Source organism: Polyodon spathula, chromosome 11, assembly GCF_017654505.1.
Source record: "Polyodon spathula isolate WHYD16114869_AA chromosome 11, ASM1765450v1, whole genome shotgun sequence".
Taxonomy (NCBI): domain Eukaryota; kingdom Metazoa; phylum Chordata; class Actinopteri; order Acipenseriformes; family Polyodontidae; genus Polyodon; species Polyodon spathula.
The window spans coordinates 24,105,337-24,130,264 of record NC_054544.1 but is presented as its reverse complement, the minus strand read 5'-3'; the positions used below and the strand labels follow the sequence as shown (position 1 = coordinate 24,130,264).

The 24,928-nt window shown below is 36.2% G+C and overlaps 1 protein-coding gene across 1 annotated transcript in view; it reads left to right on the top strand.

The window, feature by feature from the left end:
* LOC121323640 (contactin-associated protein-like 5) overlaps window positions 1–24,928 on the top strand; it is a 206,463-nt gene that overhangs the window by 26,433 nt on the left and 155,102 nt on the right. Inside the window, exons 2-3 of the mRNA XM_041264814.1 lie at window positions 14,940–15,050; window positions 17,812–18,005. Coding sequence (XP_041120748.1) covers window positions 14,940–15,050; window positions 17,812–18,005 — 305 coding nt within the window. The remainder of the gene's footprint in view (window positions 1–14,939; window positions 15,051–17,811; window positions 18,006–24,928) is intronic.

Here is a 24,928-nt window from a genome sequence, read left to right as displayed (position 1 = left end):
CGTTTATGAGTGAAGGAGACTGTAAAGGAAACTGATCATTTTAAATGCAGTAAGGTGAGTAATAAACTTCAATTGGGATTTAGCAGTTGGTTAAAACTATTTAACTGGATTGTAAATAAATATAAAACTATACAGAGCATCTAAAGAAGTTACTGTTATTTATTTTCTAAAAAAGGTATGGTATATAAATGATGGAGACTGACGAAATTTTTTTGGTTTCTTTTTAATCACTCGATCATTCATCCTTGACAATGACACGCTTGAGTGACTATGACCGAAGCATATGCACTTAATCACCTAATTAGTGATACAGTTGATTGGACACTGGATATGGAGTGATTTCAGCTGTTGAAATGCAAGCTTGAATAAAATCACAGAAAAAAAACAAAAAAAACCCCAAAAAAACAATATGCCATGTCTGTCAAGAGAGCAGCGTCTTCGTTCAGTCGGCATGTTGGAGGCTGGACTAGGGCAGTGTACCGTGACTCGCCATCTTGGGTGTTCACAGCCAGAAATTTCTAACCTGGCGAACGTATAACCAGACACACTCTATCAATGACAGGCCACAAACTGGGAGACCAAGAGTCACAACACCTGCCCAAGATCGACAGATCATTTTGCAGCATCTTCGTGATGTCAGTTGTTAATCAGCACAATAGAAAGTCACTGCACATGCTCAAAAACAGAGTTTGTCATTTTTCATTCACATCTAGTGAATTTTACCCACTTATAAATGATAAGTTTCTTTTGATGCTCAAATAATAATAATAATAATAATAATAATAATAATAATAATAATAATAATAATAGCACCAGTAATAAAACAAACTTAAATGAGATGGATGCAGTAATTGTGATTAATTGTTTTAATCGCTTGATAGCCCTAGTTTTCATGATTAGGACAGGGGTCAGAGTGTTCTGTTAAATGTGGTGAAGTGCTTTACGACCTAGTAATTTGATGATAAAGACATGGTTGAAATAAAGACATAGGCTGGAAATGCCATAAGATTTCCTCAGACAGGGCTGCACAAAATTGGCAAGTCACTGACTACTGTGTAACAGGATATAGTTCTACTAATCCAGACCAAATTTTCTGTTCAGTAGAAACCCAAAGCAAGTTTTAATACATCCCCTAACACACAGGTTCGTTATGAGGCAAATGATTTAAGGAGTGCGATAACAAATAGTAAAATGGCAGGGAACATAACTGAAGAAAAACAATATCAATATTGCTCTGTTTAAAATCAGTTGTTCATTAATAGGATATAATCCTCAATTGGTAGTCAATAGTTTGTCTCCACATAAATAGATGTATTACTGTTAATACCACTTATTAAGATTATGATCTGATTTCAGTGAATATAGTTACATATCTAATTACAGCAAATGGTCAATAAATATAATGAGCCTGCCAGACACACAGGAAACCTTAATAACATAGACTGATGTGGTTACTTTATTAGCAGAGATTTACTCAACATCAATTTAAAAGCTCTGGAAATATTCAATTGATTTATACCCTGCTAGATTTTATTTGAGGATTGTATAGCTAACCCCTGTGGTATGTGGTAGCGGTGCTTGTAACATTGCATTTTGACTGAAACATATTGGCAATGTGTCATCAGCCTTTCCGTTTAAAAATGTCGCCTCATCCTGTCCGTCCATCTCTGACTGGGAGTCGCCCTTCACATGATGAACAGCTTGATTTTGCACTTCTCTTCATCAAACTGCACACTCCAGCCTCATCTAGACATTTCAGATATATTTGCCTATAATCCAATACATTAATACCAATGTTTAACCTGTAGTGGTATATTAACTCCTAAAGAACCTCCTGCCAATGCTTCTCTGTCAGTCCACATTAACACATATAACTGTCTTTCTGAGTCTATTCTTAGATCTCTGTATGCTGCTGATTTAAGTCTGAATGACCAATGTTTTTATTGTAAATGAGGCCTCGGTCTCAATGGGTAAATCTCCTTGTTAAATATATAAATAAATAAAATAATAATAAAAAGAAATTAGAATCTACAAATAAAATCTACTTGCATGTCTAATAATCACCATATTAATGATCTTAACAAGACAATATATAAGGAAAACAACTACATCAAAGTGCTATTTAAAATACAACTTGAAACAAATTATTCTCCATTGTGATTTATCAGTGCTTGTATTTCTTGTCGAACTGGATGTATTCTTACAGAGCTCCGTACGTCACTCTAGTCTCCATAGAATGTGCTCTGCTCTGAGGAGGTAAAAGCTGCAGTAAACTGTACAATGTGTTATGCTAAGTAAAGAACACTGGGGTGTTTGGATGCTCAGGAGTTAAATTGTGATTTTAATTTCAAACGGATAATAAGAGACTAAACAATATATCCAAGAAAAGGTGAAACACACACAAAGCAAAGGCAACTTTCATACCTATCAACATTTACTTTCAGGTGGAGACAGTTTTCTGTCAAGTGAACTGTGCAAAATCTAATTAATATACTGTTGCACATTCAACAAGCTTTTGCTGATTTCACATTAACTAGTCAGAAGTGCACTGCAATCAACAGAATGAGAGAAAATCTCTCCCCCCTCGCTCTAATTAAACCTTTTCTCTTTGCATCAGTGAACTTTTTTTAATTGAAAATTACCCAGTTGATATATTTATTCACCCTTAACATGTCATACCATGACATTATCCTAACCTTGGCTAGAGTTTGCACATTCTACCTTCATGTCAATGTTACAGGCTCAGTCAGAGTTGTGAAACAACCCACCAGTAACCTGGAACTGTGGTACCTTCAGAGAAAAAGGTTTCACTTGAGAGCTTTGTGATTGGAGTTAAGTGCATTATAGCATCAAGGTCCTAATTAGTTAGAGTACTTGCCATCCAATACTTAGCTTCACTCACCTTGGGGACTTTTCTGACAATAGTTTCAGTTTAGGGTGGTATACAGTTTCAAATTAGTGGATCCCAGGAGGGACCCATGAGGACATTTGTATTTTGCTTTATTTATGCAAAGTAGAGCCTTCCCTGAAAAAGACCTGAAGCATGAGTTTTCAATGGGCATGAGAAGGGGGCTAAAACTATTCACACAGCAGCTGGTAAACACAAGAAGTGAGGCCAGAGAATCATGTAGAACATCAATATGGGATCAGTACAAGGGGGACTAGCTTCTCAAAAAAGACTCAGGTCTCAAGCCTATATCATAGAACAACTACACTGCTGCAGCAGTTTTATTTTATTAACATACTAAATGTACACATACTGTACACACGTATCCTTCCCCACTGACTTATATAATGGAGAATGTAGGAGCACTGACTCAATTGTATTAATACAGTCTTTTAACATCCATGATCTCTCTTGCTGTAAATGTTTAAAAGGTACCTAGTCTTTGTACGACTGATTGCAGAATATGATGTATGACATTTATGAAATGTGTTCCATCATCTCTGTCATACTTCTTTCTATTCATCCATGGCTTCACTTACTAGATACAGTAGCTCCTGAGTGGCACATCCTCTAAAGGTGCTCTGCATGGAGTGCAGGATGCAGCCTATAGCCTGGATGTCAACGGTTCGAGTCCAGGCTGTTCCACTGCCGACAGTGGATGGGAGTTCCCAGGGGGTGGCACGCAATTAGCCAAGCACCGCCTGGGGGGGGGCTCACCGCGTACCAGCGACCCCTGTAATTTGGCCAGGTGCCTGCAGGCTTGCCTGTAAGCTGCCCAGAACTGCATTGTCCTCCAATGCTAAAAATATGCTTTAGCTCTGAGGTGGGTCTGCTGTGTGAAAAGATCTAGTCATTGATCTGGTGCCAAAGTATGATGAACTGAACAATAAAGCAAACAAACTCTACACAGATATATTTAGAAAAGAAAATATATGGAGTGAAGTCGTCGCCAGGATGAATTTCTCTATTGGTAAACATTTGGTTTAAATAATGGTTGTTATCTTAACTTCACTTGTTCTCACACTATGTAACGTGTTTATGCATTGCATAATTCATATTAATCAAAATTATTATTATTATTATTATTATTATTATTATTATTATTATTATATTATATTATTATTATTATTAATAATAATAATAATAATAATAATAATAATAATAATAATAATAATAATAATAATTTAAAAATAATGTTTTCTGTGTGTTCAGAACCTTTACTTAAATATATACACACACAGTGACATTGATTTTATTTGCCATGAGATCCATTCTCATATAGTATAGTAGCAGTAGCGGCTCCTGACTTGCTAAACAACCAAGCCCTTTACAGGTAGACCCTACTGTATTTCATTAACACAGACAGACAGAGATCAACCTAATGAAAATGATTGATTTAAAACTGTAGATATTGCCCAAATGAAAAGTTTCCTTAAAAATAATGGAAACAAATATATCTACAGTAAAGAAAACAAGAAAACTGTCTTTCAAGGATTTTTAACAGCAACACAAAATGAGACCCAATGTGTTAAAAAAAATACCTCCATCTGAATTAAATGAATACATGTATTACTATAATGTATATAATCTTTATGTGTATGTATATTTTACATTATTTTTTTTTTTTTAGGACAGACAGTAAATTCATAAATATCCAGTCATCAAAATGCATACAGCTTATTTGTGGAGAATGGCATGAGTATAGAGCCATGTGTTTCAAACACAAACTGTATTTTTCAACTGAAAAGTTTTGTTTTTTATCTTCTAACTTCAACCATAGCCTACATATAAAAATATGCAACACATTAATGGTTCTGTTCTGGTTAAAGTGCTATAGCAGTGGTTCTCAAAGTGGTTCCCCTTTGGCAAATTTGTGCCCGCGAAGCCAGGCCATCATACCCAAGGCAGCTGTTCTTAAATTATGGGTGGTGAACACATTTCTGGCAGGTCGTAGTGTGGGAAAATAAAGAACGCTTTAAATACGTTTTCTAACGAAAGCGTCACAGCAGTCTGTTAACAGTACTGCTCACTTATGCTGTGCTTGTACGTACTCTAGATTTTTTTTTTCCTGAAGGGCCTCTGTGATACGATCAGCCATTTGAATATTTGTATTTCCTCTTCGGAAGTCCAGTCATAAGTTAGCTGGTTGGGACATAAACTGTGTCTGTTTCAGTTGCAGGTACTGACAATAAGTTTAACCAATAGGAGAGTCAAATTTCTGTCAAGTTTTACGTAGCTGTCCAATCATAAGCAAGCAGAGGCCGTTCAAGAAAATTAAAGGCAATTGAGTAGCCAATGGGAAAGTGACAGATCTGACAGCTGTCCAATCATTCGTGAGCAGAGGCGGGGTGTTAATACGTCGGATAAGCACTGAATTTCGCCAACTGTTATTGAGAAAAATAATACATTTCAGTATTTTAAATTTAATTTTCTCTCAATAGATTTTTTAATTTCACCAGAGAAGGGAAACACCGAAGTATATTTAGTTACGAATCCACTTTCTCTGAATAATTGTACTGGAGATTAGCGATCTTTAAAACAGAGTGTTGACATATTTGCCAAATTGAAACAAAAGCGAGATGCTGTCTATTTAGTTTATTATGGTTAACTGTGTAAACATGCTATTTAAAAATATTTGCATTGCGTATTTTATATAAATTATTTAAAGAATAATCATGGCACCCACGATTACTGCCTGAGACATGTCAGGAGGCACCCTTCCTCTCATTTAATAAAATAGTGATTAAAGGGGCTCCAGAGTGGCACATCCAGTAAAGCACCCTATAGCTTGCCCTATCGCTAGTTCGAATCCAAGCTATGCTACTGCCAACCGTGGATAGGAATTTCCAGGGGGTGGTACACAATCAGCCAAGAACTGCCCAGATGGGGTAGGGGTTAGGTTGGCTGGAGAGTCCTTGGCTGACCACACACCAGCGACCCCTGTGGCTTGCCAGGCACCTGCAGGCCGGTCTGTACGAAATTCAGGTCCTCTGACGCTGTAAGTTCTGAGATGGCTGTACGACGGGCTTGTAGAGTTAAAAAAAGCAGATGGCTGACAGTTCATCCTCATCTCTCCCGAGTTAGATAGGGGTCTGCAGTGGTGAGCCAGGTTGAATAATAATTGGACATTCAAAAAATTGGGAGAAAATAGCAAAAAATTAATAAAAATAATTGTTAAAAAAAAAAAAAAAACGTTTAAAGATGGTAAATGCTGTGGTTGCTCAACAGAAAGGCAAAAGACATATTCGTTGAAGCACATCAGTTCCGAATACATTAAAAGATCTAGAAGACTTGTACAGTATGAATGCCCATTTTTATTAGAGCAGCAGTAGCTGAAGGATTCGTTGTACTTATTTAAAAGGTCCTGAGAAGTTGGAAGGAAAAATGTTAAGAGCAAGAACATCAATTAAAAACAGATAAGTACAACAATCATTAAGACTGCAATTTGGAGACAGTTAAGAGGTCAACTACAATTATAATTTACATAAAAAACGGTATGTAGACATGTAGACCAACAGTACAAAAATTCAATTTCTGCAATGCTTGTCTGAAATTTTTGATAAAAAACAGATTTTTATCACTTTTACCCACATTTTTTAACCCAATTTGAAATGCCCAATTGGAATGTTGCTTCACCTTTGCAACCTACTTACCAATCAGGCAGAAGATCAGTGAGCATCCTCTGTTCACTGCCAAGTCAATCGTCCCGTTTGACCTGCTGAACCAAAATGTAGGTTGCAGCTATATCTGTCTTTATGGAAAACAGATTTATAAAACTACCATTATAAAAAGTCATTCTTTTTTATGCCAAGCTCATTTGGTATGCTTTTGAAAGGTTAACTGGCTGCATATTCAGATTTGTGGAAGGAAACCAGCATTGGGATTTGGGGCTAAAGGCAAAAAAAGTTTTTTTTGTTTTTTTTGTTTTTTTAGTAGGCCGCACACACGCAGACAGGGGAGTATGACTGCCTGACAGTGAAGCTTTTTATTCTGCTGCCTGTTTGTGTTCTAGTTTTATCAACAGTAAAATGTTGTGTTCGCATCAGCTTATATCCCATTCTGCTGCTATGATTTTATACTTATGTCATCAACAGAGAATGGGACAAGTTGCCACTGCCTCCCACGCTGCAGTCAGCATATGAACTGCCAGCAGTAATGTATTTTCTGTGCAGTTCTTTGAACAAGGAAACACAGACTAATACAAAGAAAAGCTGCTGTGCAGAAGCAGTTTTTGTAAGCTTGCATATTTCTCATGTCAGCACCAACTGTGTTTGGGTAGCTAAACTAATACCGATCTTACATTAAGCTTAAATTCAGAAGTGCCCACTGGCTAGAATTCTTCCTGTCCTTCCAGCCAGAGGACAGTCAACGAGTTCACCTAACTGTAACTCAGAAGAATCTTTTTCTAGTGAATTATTTTAGGAGTAAAATCCAAATCTGCAAACCAGTATCAGCACATGTAACAGATCCTATACAGTATCTTTACAGGACAGATTAGAAAGGAGACTCACCCTGTGCTTGCTCTAGCCTCTCTGAATGTGTGGCTGTTGATGATCAAAGAGATACAGAGGAGCACCTGTATACATTTGTTCCTGCTGTTATATCCCCATTTGGCTTTTGATGAAGTTGTAGTATTATAATTATTATTTCCGTATTCAGACTAATTACTATTGTGGCTGTGTAAACTCAGGCTCAACAATGACGTGGTAGGTTCCTGTGTAGCTTTGGAAGTCACTGAAGGTCTGGAGCCCCATTGCGCAGACCCTGACACACTGCACTTTGCCTACTTTCTGTATACATTGCTTGATTTCTGGTTTTTATACTCATACACAACTTTAGCATGATATTACTTAGTCATGTGAGGAACTGCCCATTTGCACCGATGTGTGTGTTATATATTTCAATTTTAGTGTTCAACCTTGTATTTTAATATCCCCATTAATTTCCAGCGGGAGAAGCACATTGATTTAACACAAGACTGTACTGCACTGGAAATAAAAGCCAGAGATAAAAGTACAGAAAATACCTCCCCTGTGGGCTAAGATTAATTCATCTAGTAAACACTTCTGTCTTCAAAGCAAAGAATAAACCAAAAAAGCATTGAAGGTCTCAAATCATTTACAAGGCACAAGTTTAGAACAAAGTTTATTGGTAAAAGGGGATTTAACAACTGAAAAATAATCTCCTGTAGCATGCAGTATCTGAAGAGAAACCCAAGCTCTCACTTCCAAACTATGCATACATTCTGTATCTCCAATATGCTGACAACTCTTTTCAATCTAAGAAGCTCTTTCTAATATAGTGCTTGTCATGATGTATAATATAAGTTTACACATTTGTGTTTATAAGTTTATACATTTGTGTTTTAATATTTTGTAATATTGGTGACTGTGATGGGGGAGGACCCAGTCTGAATCTCGGTGATATTGAAGTCAGCGGAGATCGCTTTCTGGTTGAGCTGAGGTGAACATGTGAAAATACAAGGAATGCAGAGTTCAATGTTAAATGAAATAACTCAATGTTAAATTGAATAATTGATTGTGTATAAATAGGAACCTGTGACAAAGGGAAATTATTAGTTTATTGCTGGCAGCTTATATGAGCTGAGCGGCTTTGAAACTTCATTACTGTTTGACTAAACTAAACTACAGAAAAGAAAGTTCAGGATGAATTAGCTCTAGGAGCCTAGCGACATTGAAACTTCACTGCTGTATGACTAAAGGTATAGAAAGTTAATTGCCAGTTTGAGTACACAACCTGTTACAACAAGAAACCCTCTCTCACTCCTTTTACATTATGTAATATGTAGTAACATGGTGTACTCTTAGAAATAATGCTAGTGGCGATGGCATGATTTATAAAACATATATACTAGGTGTACTGAACTTCAGTAAAATGACAGCTACATTTGCAAGTACCCACATTATTTGTTAAGCATATTGAAGCAATGTCACACCACCATGGTTCTGCATTGTTCCACCATGAATGTCTCTTACCATGGTTAACCATTGCCAGACCGTGCTTTGCATGTGGCTCTGCAGCCAAACCCATTTCAACTGTTGACATTTTAATTGTCAAACCAGTTCAGAACATGGCCGTACACCATAACCAGCGAGTGTTATACCTTGAGTGCCCATAAAACAATGAATTATGACAAATGTGGTAACATAATGTTGGATGCAGAGGACCTTGAACATAAAGTGTTCATAAAACATGAACTGAGTCACCAAGCTTATGCCTGAGGGAACAAAAAACTAAAAGAGAAACACTTACTATTATCATGCTGGTGTATGGGAAGGTATTATTATCCTATTATCTGTTTTTACCCAATTATATTTATATTAAAAATTATTATTTAACCTCTTGTTAGCTTTTGTCATGTTAGAATGGTAACACTGGCTTGTATATATGTATAAGTTACCTCTGTAAACCATCTGTTCTGTTAAAAAACACATCAGAGTTGATGTATTAAATCTCACTCACTGAGATGGAAAGAGCCAGCAGCATCACCAATGTTCATTAAGGGATTAAGGGAAAATCAGCACATTAAAGTGTTTAAATGGATCAGAGATTTCCTTTAAATAGATGTCAGTCAGTGCAAATTGCCAATTATTAGATATCATTGACTTAAAGTCAATCATTAGGCCTTGTAACAAAGTGCCCGCCCCTGTGTATATTATCTGTTATGTGTTGCGTGTGGTGTGTTTAAATGTTGGTGTATAGACATTGGTACACGGGATATTCTGTGTAACACGAGTGTTATTTGTATTTAGGCACGAGGATTGCACAGCACTTCACGTGCAAGTAAAATGTAGTAATATGTGAGCATTGCACTTTATTAATTCACGTGCTGGGATTCAAGTGAATAATTAATTGGTAATTGAATCCCAGCACAATAGTATATATAGATGCACGTTGTCACATACTGGTGGTTGGGTGTTCGGTGAGCGGAGAACGGGATTGGAGACGGAAGAAATAAGCAGTAGTAGTAGTAATAATAAGAGGAGAAAGTATCCGCTCACCGTGTTTGTCAGTGTCTGTCCGTGCACCGTTTTGTTAAGTTTAGTCTGTTTTTTAAGTTTGTCTATTTATTTTGGCGTAGAGTGCCGTGTCCTGTCTGTTTGTTAAACCTTTTATTTTTAAACCGGATTAAAAGCCCATGGCATGGGTAATTATTTAATAGGTGTCAATCATTAGGCCTATATAAGGCAGTGGCTACAGCTGGTTTGGGGTTGTAGCACCATAAGAAGAAGACAGCAGCAGCAGGAACAAGTGTTTGAAGTTGTAACTCAAAATCAAGTCCTCTTCATAAGAGTGTTGGCAGTCCAACTCAAACTTTTAGCTATGGATATGTGTTTCCTGCTTGTGATACAATATTCTTATTAATAACAGCCACTGTAACTGATTTTCTGAATGTGTAGAGAAGGTCTTGACCTAAATCCGCCCTTAAACTCCTGATCAAGTTTGTAAAGGTCTCAAGAGGACTGATCACTGTAAAGGAATCCATTTCTTTCAATGCAAGACTATAGAGAATCCACACTTACAATAGACTAGACCATTTTCTAATACGCAATAGAGAAGTGTAATATAAAACACTGCAATACTGGAATAAATTATGTATTTTATTATACATGTATTTGACATTAGAACTGGGAAAAATTGTAGTGATTTGTACACTAAAGTTGCAAATTGAAGAGAAAAATAAAGCTAATGATATGGTTGAGATGTCCCCGGTGAGCAGCGAGTCCTTAGAAGAAAATTAATTGCTATTACCTCGCACAGGAAACTTGCAGACTAGGCTTGAAATGATGCAGTTTCCCCACACCACAACAGTTGACAACATTACATGATAAATGTAGATAAGTAAGGAAGACATGCAAACAGAGATTTAAAAAAAAAAGCAAGTAGAATGCTCCAGTTCTGCTGTAAACCTAAATGACTACGATTAGGTAAGTAAAACTGGAACGTTTCTGTAGTATTAGTCTAAAATCTTACAAAGTTGTGGTAAACACCTTTTTGATCCAATGCACATTTAATTAATGGTATGCTTCTAATAATGCATGACATCTGAAAAATAGCATAGCCCTATGTCCTTCTTAATTAGCATAAAATGACACTCACTGCAATGGCACTTAGAAGATTGTTGAAACCTGTGTCAGAATAAAAAGGACAGGGTCAAGTGGATTGGTTCAGGATTAATAGCATGACTGTCACAGTGTGCTACCTCTATTTTTGTTGTTACATTGTTTGAATGACAGATATAGAGAACAATAATGCTAACTCATTATTGTATGTTTAATATTTTCATATTGTCAATTATCATGCTTCCTATCTCAGCAAAGATGTTATTTTTCAACTATTCAGCTTTGCAAAAGACTATATTTATATCTTATATTTATCATTCATGCATGCGCCAGTATTCCCTTCTAAATTGTGATTTATCAGTGCATTATGTAAAATAACAACATTCTCATCAGGTTTGTTATTGATGAAGTATTGATGAAATTGCGATGTTTGTTGCATATAATTTCATAAATTATTGCTAGCATATACCAAATATGATATTATTAACATTGTTATTAATATTTAGGCTGTAGTATAACATAAATGTTAGTTACCACCACCAACCGATGGTATACAGAACGACTCATTTTTTAACAGTGTTATGTTATCAGTAAACCACTGTACATAAATATTTCATTTTTGTTTAGCAGCTCAACGGTTACAGTCTCAATGTAGTTTCAAAATTATCATCAACCTTTATGCTTTTGTAATTGTCTGTTTAAGTGAAGATAGTAGCGAGGATTATGTTTTAAATGTAGAACATGAAAATGGCATTAACAAAATAAAAATGCAAAAAACAAAAAATGTGAATCAGGAGTGGACAGTAAAGTAAGTGATCGGTTTTCGAAAAGTATTCAGGCAAAATAGAAGTGGGCTGCTGTTCTTGAACCTGTCCAGAAGATATGTGAAATAAAAATTGGGATGTTTATGTGGAAATTAGCTTGTAATTATGGAAAGTTTTTTGTTATTTTTTTTTTATGTTCATGTATAATTGTATTTTCTTTAGCAATATGAAATGCTGAATTGAAATTGCAATCACTTTTCCAAGTGTAACGTTTGAAATATGTAGTACTATAATTAGCTAATTGTTGAAATGATTGTTGTGTAATTAAATGGTATCAGCTTTTCTGTTGTATTGTTCTGACCTGAGGTTTTCTGTGAGTAGTACACACTGTGGATTTGTTATTCAACAATATCTCCTCCACACTCCCCTTCTCTTCAAAGCCACACAACCACTTTTATTTAGAAGATTTGTAGAATTAAAATATCAAAAGATCAAAGGGTGACATCACAGAATGTACATTATAAAAGTGTCTGCCAAATAAATGCATAATACCTTTTAAATGTGTTCTTTTGATTGACATGGGATTTTAAATTTAAACACAGCGAGACATTCGTTCAGTTAACAAGCCTTCAGTGTGGAAGAACCTGTTTTTGATTGTATGTATGACACGGATTGTACTGACCGTACCTAATACAGTAAGTGTTAAGTTTGAGACAGCACCCTACACATTTTCCATATTATTTTTTATATAGTCTGTGTATTAAAGCATAGCACTTTTCACTGTTCATGAAGGTTTCAGCATAAAGTGTCTGCATTGCAAATAGACACAGTCTCCATATTATTACTATATGGGCTATATACTGTAGTTCAAATAAATTATAACTTAAAACAATGCAGTTTTAATTTTTGTGGTATGGCTAAAACAATGCAGACAGAAGCTTTGGATATGCCTTTTTTAAGTGATAGTGCCGGTCAATGATGGCTCTACAGGCTGGTAGGTGACCGCGACTGGAGTTCTGTGTCCCAAGGCGAGGGCACTAACGAAGGTCCAGGCCAACTACCACATGGTATGAGCCTTCATCAAGAGTGTGCTATCGATATTAGAAAATAATTTTTTTCACTATTTTCTTTAAAACAACACTTTAAAACCAAGATTCTCCTTGAACTTTTAATGATTCATCAGGTAACCTTCCGCTGGGAAAAGGTTTAGGAAAGTAGTTCTTACATTTTTCATAAAGGATCACATATATAATTAGAGAAAAAACATATACCGGTAATAAACAAAATACTTTTTACTTGTCAGAGCTGCTTATAGTTTATTTGAACAGTGCCGGAATGGAGCTATATTATTGAATTGTTTGTGTCTCGGTTTGTTGAAAGATTCTGAGCTCCAGTCAAGCTGATAGGCTGTGATTGGCTGATTCAGCAGTTGCGGGTACAGAACTGGTAGCTTTTCGCAAGTACAAAGTATTGATTGGCTGGTTTTGGTGGAAAATAAAATATATTTGAACTAATAGTGTCTTTGCTTAGTATTTGCTATCCAATACATGTGAAATGAGCTTTCATTACTACAAGTCAAAATGAAGAAGCTGGCACTTGCACAGATTGATTTTAAGTTTGATTCACAGTTGATGCTAGAGCTGGAAGATGACTGGTAGTGAATTGCTTAACCAATTGCAATAAAACTTGGATGGGGGTCGATGGAGGCTGTGGCTGTCTATGTGTTAGTCTGTCACACTTATGTATTTCCATGTATCTAGAGTACCACTTATTCAAGCTTTGAAACTTGCTCAGGACATTCTTTAGCTTAAATGTAGGATTTAGTATTGTAAAAAAAGGCACTCCATTAATCTTTGTGGCTGTCTTCAATCAAACTCTCCCGCCACCAGTTCCCCTCCACCCTGTGCTCCCAAGACATTGGGGGTGACCCCTCACATGGCCAAAAAAGGTCAGTTCTCATTGGGATGCACATTGAAATTATTATAGTTAACAAAATACTTCCATAAATCTTACCTGCCAGCATTGCCATTCACTATATACACTGCCTGGCTACTTTATTAGGACATGCCTACCCGACTGGATTTGGCATCGTCCTGGTGTGGGACATATTATACCTGTGTCCCTTGATTACTCTGAAAAGCTGACAAAATGCTGTAGTTTACTTCAGCCTCTCAACAATGCTTCATGTGACCCCGAAAGCTTCTTTCAAGATAATAATGTACTCATCCACTATGTGAATAGTTTCAAGAGCATGATATAGACTACAGGCATCTCCCTATGGCCACCACATCCCTAGATTGCAGGAAATGTTATTACCAGAATGTATTCATCTTCCAGAATCTTGTGCAGTCTAAGCCACTTTGTGTCAAGGCTGTGATCAGGTTCAGCCCTATGTCCTATGTTGCCAGACAGTATATGTATCAAATGTAGAACACTTGTAATGGGAACATGCATTTAAAGGTATTATATATATATATATATATATATATATATATATATATATATATATATATATATATATATATATATATATATATATATATATAATGTCTACAGCTTAAAGAAATCTATATTTGCAAAGCCTTTCAGTAGTCTTGCAATTCCTTTGTCATTTCATCTGGACAGTGAAATTGTCCCCAAGGGATCAATGCTGTCTTTCCTGTCATTAACCAACCAGCTGTTTCTCCTAATGCCTGAACACACTGCTGAGATTAAGTGACTTGGGAAGAGAGATAGTATCAGCCTACCTGAAAGTAAGGCAAGCAAACATAAAACTTAATTTAATAGAACTGTGTATTACCAGAAATCATTACAAAAAATTAAATACATGTTGACAATAACCTGTATTTCGCTTTACAATGCACACGCCTTCAGTATAGAGTGAATGCAAGTGCACCACTGGTAAGATTTATGTAATAAATGTGTTAGCTGGAACCACGTCAAGATACAGCCACAAATAAACAGGCAATCTATGTCTTTGGAATGGGCTTACTGATTTGCAGCTACTTCAGATTCAGGCTAAGGTGTGCCTATTGCAGTCTTCAGTACCTAGGGAGGCCTTTGCTGAATTTGCTGGTGTCGGGGGATTTCCAAGGCGTATTCAGCTGAACCTCATGCTGTGTGTCTCTCTTTCTTCTCACACAGATAACTGTGATGATCCGCTGGTGTCAGCATTGCCTCAGACATCCTTCCAAAGCTCCTCCGAGCTCTCCAGCAGCCACTCTCCCCGCTTTGCCAAGCTTAATAGAAGAGAGGGTAAGACGGCAAATGGTCTATTTTTTCCTTAAGGAATAAGTAGCTTCAAATTAAATGTTCATTAAATGTCCAGCTATCTATTAATTCTGAGTGGCTCATGCAGTGGCTGAATTACTGCTTTCTATTTCTGTGTTCAGGAGCAGCTCTTCAGTTCAATCAAGCTGCCTGCCACAGATATGCAACATAGGCTAGATCAGCCCAAGTGACTTTTTATGAGTAAACGCCTGAACAACTTAGTTCACTGCAGGGAGAAAAAAAAGCAAACTTGAACCACAGTAGCTGATATCTAGATGGCATTTACCTCTAAGGATATAGAAATACTAAATGTCAGTTAATAAATTCAAAGACAAATGTCTGCCTGAAACCTCAGTGTCTCCAAGACTTTTAGTGAAAACTTTGGCCATCGATATATTGCTTTTCTTTTAGTATTTTTATATTTAGCACTAGAGTGTTATATACTGTACTTATGTCTGTAAAGACACTTTGGCTGATCTATAATTCTGATTCTATATCTGCTGCTTTTGTACTGCATTGGCTGAGCTGCAGATGAGCTCACCTCATCTGTTCTTTTTAAAACAGCACAAACAGAAGGAAACGTAAACTTTAAATTCAAGATCACCTGGTAACCTCAGGAATGATTACACTTGGCCAGTTCACATGATGTTTGATAATGCTGCCCGTGTGTAAATATTCCCTCAGTACGCAGGTGCTGCTACTTCATTATTATGTTGACTCATTGTTCAGACCTTCTCTTGTGTGTAGTAGTGGCTATGCATCCATACTCACTTTTACTTTTAGTTTCATGAAATTTGTATGGTGCCCATTTTGGTGTCCTCCAAAACATGCTCCTGCCAATCCATCATTTTTTGCACTGCGGATCCACAGCGAGGCCACCAGACCTATAGTGCTGGAGGACAACACAGATCTGGAACTCCACTGCAGAACCACAGGCGCCCTATCAGCCACAGGGGTCGTTGACGCACGGTGAGACGTGGATTCCCCTACCCGGACAGCGCTCAGCCAATTGTGTGCCACTCCCTAGGAACTCCCAGTCACGGTGGATTATGACATAGCCTGGACTCGATCCTGCAATCCCCAGACTATACGGCACATCTTGCACTCCACGTGGAGCGCCTTTACTGGATGCGCCTTTACTGGATGCGCCACTCAGGAGTCCCCCTGGACAACTTATTTAATAATGACATTAAGAACTCTGGAATTCTACTACAGATCAATTTAAATACTGTAATACCTAATTCACTACAATACCTGTAAACATCATTGTTGATGCTGAGGCTATTTTTTGGCATTAAAAACATGCATTCATAAATGGAAAAGTTTTAAATGAGCTCCTTTATAGCTGTCAGGTTATTTTTTTTCCAAGGATGAAGACTGTCTGGTTGTAGATAAGCAAATAGAAAAGTGAAAGGCCTTCCACAGAACTGCTGTCAATACCTCCCAGCTTAGAAGAAATCTATCATTGGGGCCTCAGCACTGTCATGTGGGAGTCAAATGTTTGATCACAGCTTTAGAAGAAAATCTATGCAGCTGAAAGCCAGAGAGTTTTTATCCAGAAGCAGAACAGCTAATTGAAATGCAAAACTAATGTGGGTGCTTACGGGAAGAACCAATCTATGTTAGTTGAACATGTCTGCTGGGATAACAGATGTGTATTACCAATACTTATAATAAAATTCCAGGCTGCTAGTTGGGGGGAGTTGCATTAACAGAGTAAATGTTAAGTACAGTAATGTTTGAACACAAAGGAGCTGTTTATTTTCAGGGATGTCCAGAGGCTTAAAAATCTTTTTTTTTTTTTACACATTATCATGAGCTATGTAATCATTGGTCCCATCATTGTGATAGTTTGAGATACATGTCTACCCGATTAGACTTGGCATTGCCCTGGTGTGGGGCATGTGCTCTTGGTATACCCTGGAAAGATTACTCTGAAAATGCCAAATAAATGACATAGTTTACTTAAGTATCTTAATAGATCAAGTCCATCAAAGACTGCTGCATTTGTATCCTGGTGGTGAAGGCTACCATCTACATGATAGTGCCATCATCCACTGTGCCTAAATGGTTTGAGGACAAATTCTTTCAGCATCTTCCATCCCACATTTCAATCCTGTTGAACATTGGATAAAGTACATGGGATAAACTTCAGTCTACCTCTCTCCAGCAGTTGCTTGAAATATTAATGGCTGAATGGTACAGGTCCTAATAAAGTGGCCAGGCACTGTATATATTTTTTCAAGTAAAAAGCAAAGCCCCCTTAAATATTAAAAACTGTTAAATTTAGTTTGAATATTAAGGGATGAATCAGTAAAGAGGTTGATGAAAATTATTATTTTTTTAATTCACCAGGGAGGATAAAGACAATATGCCACTCAACCCAGCTTCTGAACACCCACAGCTATTTAAGTTTTAATTGAAGTTTAAAAAAAAATCCTAATTTGTATTGATGAAGTGGAGTAAAAGTAAATTCAGAATAGAAGGTTATAAATGCATGGACTAGCCTAACAGGTAACTCGTAAATGTCTTTTTTCTTGCCTTGATTTGGATGACATCCATGTGTATTGGCATTTACTGCCAACATGTATTTGATATATGAACGGTATTTGAAATTATGTATGTATTTCAAAAGCTCACTAAACCTCCCTTAACAACTCATCTATGGATATTTTCCTGTAGGGCAATGAGTTTATACAGTACTGTACTCTTTGTCTAATGCATGTTTGCTTTACCTTTCTGCTAGGTTTCGGCGGCTGGTCTCCTCTGGACTCAAACAAGTACCAGTGGTTGCAGATTGACCTGCGAGACAGAGTGGAGATAACAGCAATAGCCACGCAAGGACGCTACAGCAGCTCGGACTGGGTCATTAGCTACCTGCTGCTGTTCAGCGACACAGGGAGGGTCTGGAAACAGTACCGCCAGGAAGATAGCATCTGGGTAAGTCTGGATCCAGAAGATTTTCTTTAGAACAGGGGCTATTGTGTGAGAGACATCCTTTTGCCATTTTATATCGTATGAGGTGTAATGAGTTTAAATGTGTACTCAAAAAACCTTGCATCTATATGTATACACCACCCTAGACCCTTCTTGCACTGCAGATTATCAAAGGAGTATTAACTAATATTTTAAAAAGTCTTATCTTTTATTAGCACCAACAACCACCCTTTTCTCCAGTCAAATTTATTTTGATTAATATTGCCAACTCCAGGTCCATTACTGGGTGGTAATAGACCTCAGCTTATGGAGTGTAGTAAAGGGAAGTTGCCAAGTGAACTACGAAATTCAAGGTCCATTATCACCAATAATGAAACCTGAAAAGTCACCTTAAACTGCTATAAGTAGGCTACTTACTGTTCTGCTTTTTCAGTCTATATATTTAAATGCTTAAAGCTTTTAGATTAATGGTGGTTTGAACTTCAGGTCTTTTGTTGAAAATGCTGAGTTCTAAAATGACATGTGCGAAACTTTTCATGATTACAATTTTCTGGAAAAACAAGCTGTAAAATATATTTGGCAGTTTTTCATATGCCACTGCATGTGATCTGTATGCTGTTGAAGCAGTCTTTTTGGTTTGCTTGCAGGGAGCACATGAAAGGTAGACAGTAATATGATTCTGTAATCACATGGGACTTGGTGATATTAGGTATTAGAAACCTGGGGCCGTATTACAGAACAATTTCCTACCTTGCTTTCCTATATTATCTTTCATGGCTAAGATAGGATTTGTCCTAACTTGGTATTATAGAAGCATTTCCTAAGTCAGCAGTGCCTACAATTTCCTATCCTATCCATCCTATCCTAACATAGTTAGGAAATATTCTCTAGCGACAATCCTATCCATAAACGACTGATCGAGTCTGAATACAGCAGGTTACAGCTCGAGCTTCAGGTAACTGTCACCAGAATATATATGTTTTTAAATTATGTTGTGTAAATTCTGAGTTGTGGGAAAAAAAGACAATTTTACTCTGGAAGAGAATAATGTTTTGATCACAGAAAAATCTACAATAAAATCTAGTTAACAACAATAAATAAATACCACTGTTTAAAAAAAAAAAACATACTTATTCAATTTCAGTCATAAACACCATTTTATTTTAATTAGGAATGCCAACACACAACAATATCTCACAGGCTAAAGTAAAGCAAAAAATAACAGTATTGTGATATGTTTGTGCCTCCGGTGTGAAAGAAAATGTGTACAGTAATATAATTTTGTACATTAGAGTCCAAACTTTTACTTTTTTGAGTTGCATTACATATATGAGACACTGATTATAGTTCATAGTTATGGTTATAGTGTCTCACTGTGTAATGCAACATCAAAAGTCATAATCACCGACAGAAACTTGTGAGTGCGTCAAACTCCAACTCCATGCTCTCCCGTACCTAACATGAACCACCACCTCGGGAGGTGGGGCTAGATCTAGACATTACACATAGCCCAAATATAGGAATGGATCATTATGGTTCACTATAGAATGTGCTGTATATAATAAGACCTAAATGACCAGCAATATTTGTGCAATACAAAACTTAAAATCTAAAGCACAACAATAATAATACTAATAATATAATTTTTTGTGTGTGTGTGTGTGTGTGTGTATAGTAAAGATCCAAATTCTTTTATCACTGTTGGCAAAGGCTTGTAGCTTGATGGTAGACCTTTTAAAGACGTCTTGGTTGCACACTCATCATATAACTTTGTTTTATTAGAAAATGACCACTGCAAATTACCTGTTAAAACTTATTGCACTTTATTGTTAAAAACAAAAGCAGCATATAAACAGATAGCTATACCCCATTAGGCGTTTCGACACTTGCATCTTCGATAGGTGGATAATGTTTACTATTTAAGAAGTATACATTATCTCTTTTAATTAAATATTTATTAATTAGTAAATGCAATTACACCTGCAAAAGATAGTCACTTTAATGTAAATTTAAAAAATAATAATAATTTGGCTGTATTGTAAAACAAACAATCTGTATATCTAATCATACAAATGAAAAACACATGCAAAACACAATATTTCTCTTTTTTAATTCTTACAAGCAGTTAGGTTATTTTATTAAAGAAACTTGGACCATCGTACCACTATAAAGCATAATTTCTTATCTGAGAGCAATTAAGTCAGTTTTGTTAAAAAGCTTTGACTTCTATAAAAGAGTACTTGTTATTGTGTTTCACGAAAGACACTTCGATAATTATCTGTTCTCAAACTTTCTTACAAGTAAGGTTTCATTTAGACCATCCTGGTTCCATACTTTTCAATGTGAATATCCAGTATGATTCCCTTTTTAACAGTAGATTTATAATGTTGCGTCTTTCAGGAACTATAATTTTTTCTAAGCTAATACATTTCAAACTGGAAGATGAACCTTAGTTCATAGTTTTATAATGTCTGGCTATTGCGTAATCCATAGTTTGGTTTCTTATTGCATCTTTATGTTCGGCGATATGGATTTTAAGATATTTTGTTTGACCCACATAAATTAAACCACACGGCCATTTAAGCATGTATTCTGTTAATTAATAAATATCCCTTAATGGGATATTTCTGTCTTGAATATGGGTGATTTGAATAATTTTGTATTATGTGTTATAGCAATGTATGCATCTACCACATCGGTAATTACCATATGTTGGAACAGTCAGCCAGTTATCAATTGGGGGTGGTGCTTTATACATTGAAGAGACTAAAAAGTCTTTAATGTTCCTACCACATCTAAAATAAAACCTTTGTAAAGTAGATGAAATGGATTGAAGTTGAGGATGAGGATATATATATATATATATATATATATATATATATATATATATATATATATATATATATATATATATATATATATACACACACAGTGGCACCGCGCTGGGGACGACATAGCCCTGCGAAGGAAAAATCTTCTTTTTATACTCACTGACAGGGTTAATTTGCTCACACGTCAACTCAACTGTGAAAAAAATTGGAATACTTTCTTTTTTCTTACTTTAGTGTAATAATTACGATGACAGTAAATTTATGTTCATTCCCAATGCATGTTTTGTTTTTTTTTTTTTTTTTTTTTTTTTAAACAAAACGAATTGCACCTGCGATGTTGATAAGCCAACTTGCTTTGCAACAGCAGCCTGAGAATCCAGGGGCAGCTCCTCCTCAAGAGTTTAACATGGTTTACGCACGTCACAGCGTAATCACGTACTCCCTGCAGTGTGTTACACAGCCTTGCTCTGAAAAGGTATCTCCATTCATCATTTCAATACTGTATCTCAATTAAACAAAGTGGCGGCCCAGTTAAATAACATAAATAGCACTGGGAAGAACCGTCGGAGTTGTATCGCATTTAAGCAGAAATTCTATCTATCTATATCTATCTATCTATATTAACCATGCATAAAAGGACATATATATATATATATATATATATATATATATATATATATATATATATATATATATATATATATATATAATATATATATATATATACACACTGATCCCTCGCTATAACGCAGGTTTCGGGGGGGGGGGACACGGGACACACGGGACACATAACAACACACATCTGACTAAAATACAAAATACAATAACTCCCTCTCTATAATGCACATATATTGAAGCACACATGTAACTTTACATGAATTAACCATGCATAAAAGGAACATGTAATCAGCACTATATTTTTTACAGAAAAAAGGTAACATTCCCACTCATTTTAATTGGCAGTTTTTAAACTATATATAGCCTGGCTAAATTGTGGTCAGGCGTACAGTTTGAAGTGACACACAAGCAAGCCAAGTGCAAGAAGGAGAGGAGAAGAGGAAATGGGCTTGCCTCAGATTTGGCTGCCGGAGCGGGGCTGAAGCGTCTTGTTTCCCAGAGAATGCTGCAGCTCCTCTCGCAGCAAAAAAAAGTAAATACATTAGGAAAGATATCCACATAATAGGCCTAATATTTATTTTGTTATAAAACAAATGCTGAACAAAATGTCTGTGTTTATAAAGTGTCAGCGCAGCTTTTCTTCAGTTCAGATACTGTATCAAAAGGGAAAGACAGAAACGGAAGTTGGACTGAGAAGCTGTTTACAGTTTGAACACCGGTACTGTATTTACTGTAGAAATACTGCATGAATCACTATTGTAGGGAACTGGGGGACATGCTGTAGGACTGTTATACTGGAGGCGCTTTATAACCGAGAGCCTTGTAGCGAGGGAGCACTGTGTGTGTTTCAATATATCTATCTATCTATCTATCTATCTATCTATCTATCTATCTATCTATCTATATCTATATATATATATATATATATATATATATATATATATATATATATATATATATAGATATATAGATAGATAGATAGATAGATAGATAGATAGATAGATAGATAAAATATTTTATTACTGGATTATATTTCGCCCAGTTGCAATGTGTACTTGCTTTAAACAAGAGCCCTGTAAGTTTTGTTGTTTCTTATAAACCATGTGGCTAGAACATATCTTTGTATCTACTGCATTTCTTAATTACAAGTGCAGATTTGTTTGCTAATGAGCCTCACCATGTTGATTAATGAGAAACAGAGCTTTTATCCAGATTGTAGGTGAAGATTACATAGCACAAACACTTTATTCGGTGTGTAGTTACTATTGACAAAAGGATTTGGACGTGCACAGTGAGCATATTTGTGTATGATGATTAATGCTTGAATCTGTACACTCTGTAATATATGCACACAGCTTTTGTATATGAGCTTTTTGAGTATGTGTGAGCATGGCTGTGCAAACAAGAATACGAATCCAATGATAAAGCACTTAAAGTCTGAACCAAATTGGAGATCATGGGGGGTATTGACAAAAATGAAAAAAAACTGTCTGATTGATGTGTTATGTACAATAAGCAAGTTGCATTCTATAATATGTGAAGACTGCATCCCCCCGTTGCAAGTCTGTTTCAGTCACAACAGGCAAGACAGAATGTCTGACAATGCTGTAGGCACTTGGTTAACCAATATATGTTTATTTACTAATGAGGTCAAAAGTAATTCCTTCCATTATTTTAATTCGTGTTAGCACTAGCAACATTATCACTGCTCCTCGTGTTTCTTTTTTTGCTATTGATCTTTTTGTTCCTTGCTCATGCAGTTTTTATACTATAATGGAATGAATTTTGTGTAGGGTGTCTCCTACTCTCATGCAGTATGGGCAAGAGGACCGCGAGCGAAGCTGAGCAATGAGAACTGATGTCTGATATAAGACACCCTACACGAGATATTCATGTATTATGAAGTGCAAAAACAAACATTGTACTTATGAAATATTACTTAAGATAAAAAAAAAAAAAAAGTTTTACTTACAGTAAAAGTAACAGGATACAGCAGTGTATCTATTGTTGTCTTTGATATATTTGTATATCCGGATTATATACCTTCAGAATATTTGTGGCAATTTTTGTTATGAAAATGAAGGCAAGCTTGTTTGGTAGCAGCCAGTGTGTCAGTGGCATAAATTTGGTTTCAAAAGTTGTGGGGATAGTTTCTGTATCTGATGAATGCATAAAGATTATTCTAACTGAAATAATGAAAAAGTGGATAGCTAGGACTGAGGCAGAGAACCACAGCAACTTATTATAACATTAAGCAAAAGTTACTTTAAATAATGAAATGGGAGATGCAATAAAATATCTGTGCAGTTTAATCTTATCTTCACTTCTTTTTAAAGCTGAAAAAACACAATGTTAGGTACAATGTGGTTCTCATTAATCAACACTACAATGATCATTACACCATTTGTCAATGTAAGCTCAGTAAAGAGGCAACACTATAGATTGTATTTGTCCTTTTTATAGTTTGGTTAAGATTGTAATGGGATTTATTTTAAAACAAGTCTAGTATGGTAACAGGCAATGTTGTGTGATTCACTGCTGTCACAGATTCTGAACCCTGCCGGTTAGGCAAGATAGCGTGTCCTGTAACTGCTTGTGCAAACCCCTTTGTGCAAAAACATTTTCCTTAAGTTTTTTATTTGTTTTTTTAAACATTGATAGCATTAAAATTAACATACTGTACCGATGTTCAGCACTGAAATTTTCCACATTAAAAAAAAAAAAAAAAACTATTTACCTGTAATAGCTGTATTAAGAGGGGCAGAAGAGGACGTTAGAGAGCAGTTCTCTGTTAGCAGTTCAGACAATATGGAATTGAAAAAAAAAAAAAATAAAAATATATATATATTATATATATATATATATATATATATATATATATATATATATTATACTATATCATAGTAAGAATAAGAAATTAGAAGTGAGTTAACTTGCAGCATAACCCTCCAACCTCCCCCCCGCCCCACAGACATCCTTTTTTTTACTTGGGAGTGCGTTCTTACTCCACCTGGAGCTAGGCCTGCCTTGTCCCCTTTGTTGAGTTGAGATATACTCATGCTGTGTTGGCCTATCACCATGTGTGTAGGCCTTACAATCTATCAGACAGTGTGCTCTCCCCCATCTGTACTGCTATATTATTATTGTAAAGCATTATTGTATTGTTTTGCTGTATTGCTAAAGTCAATCAATCTCCACAGCTTTGGCCCTGTCCCCCTGTTGTATGCTACGCGCTGCCCAGGTGTGTGATCACGCAATCAGGGTAGGCACCGTTGCATCGCTGCCCCCTGTGTGTTCTAATACCACGGTGCTTTGGTACCACTGTGCTTATTGACTCTCAGTACCCGATACTGCAGTGCGCCGATGATGCACGGTACTCGGTGCAGGTGTGCACGTGATGCTCGGTGCACATGCTGCTCAGTGCACACGATACCTGTTGCCCCATGCTTAGTGCACTCGGTGCAAGCAATAGCCCAG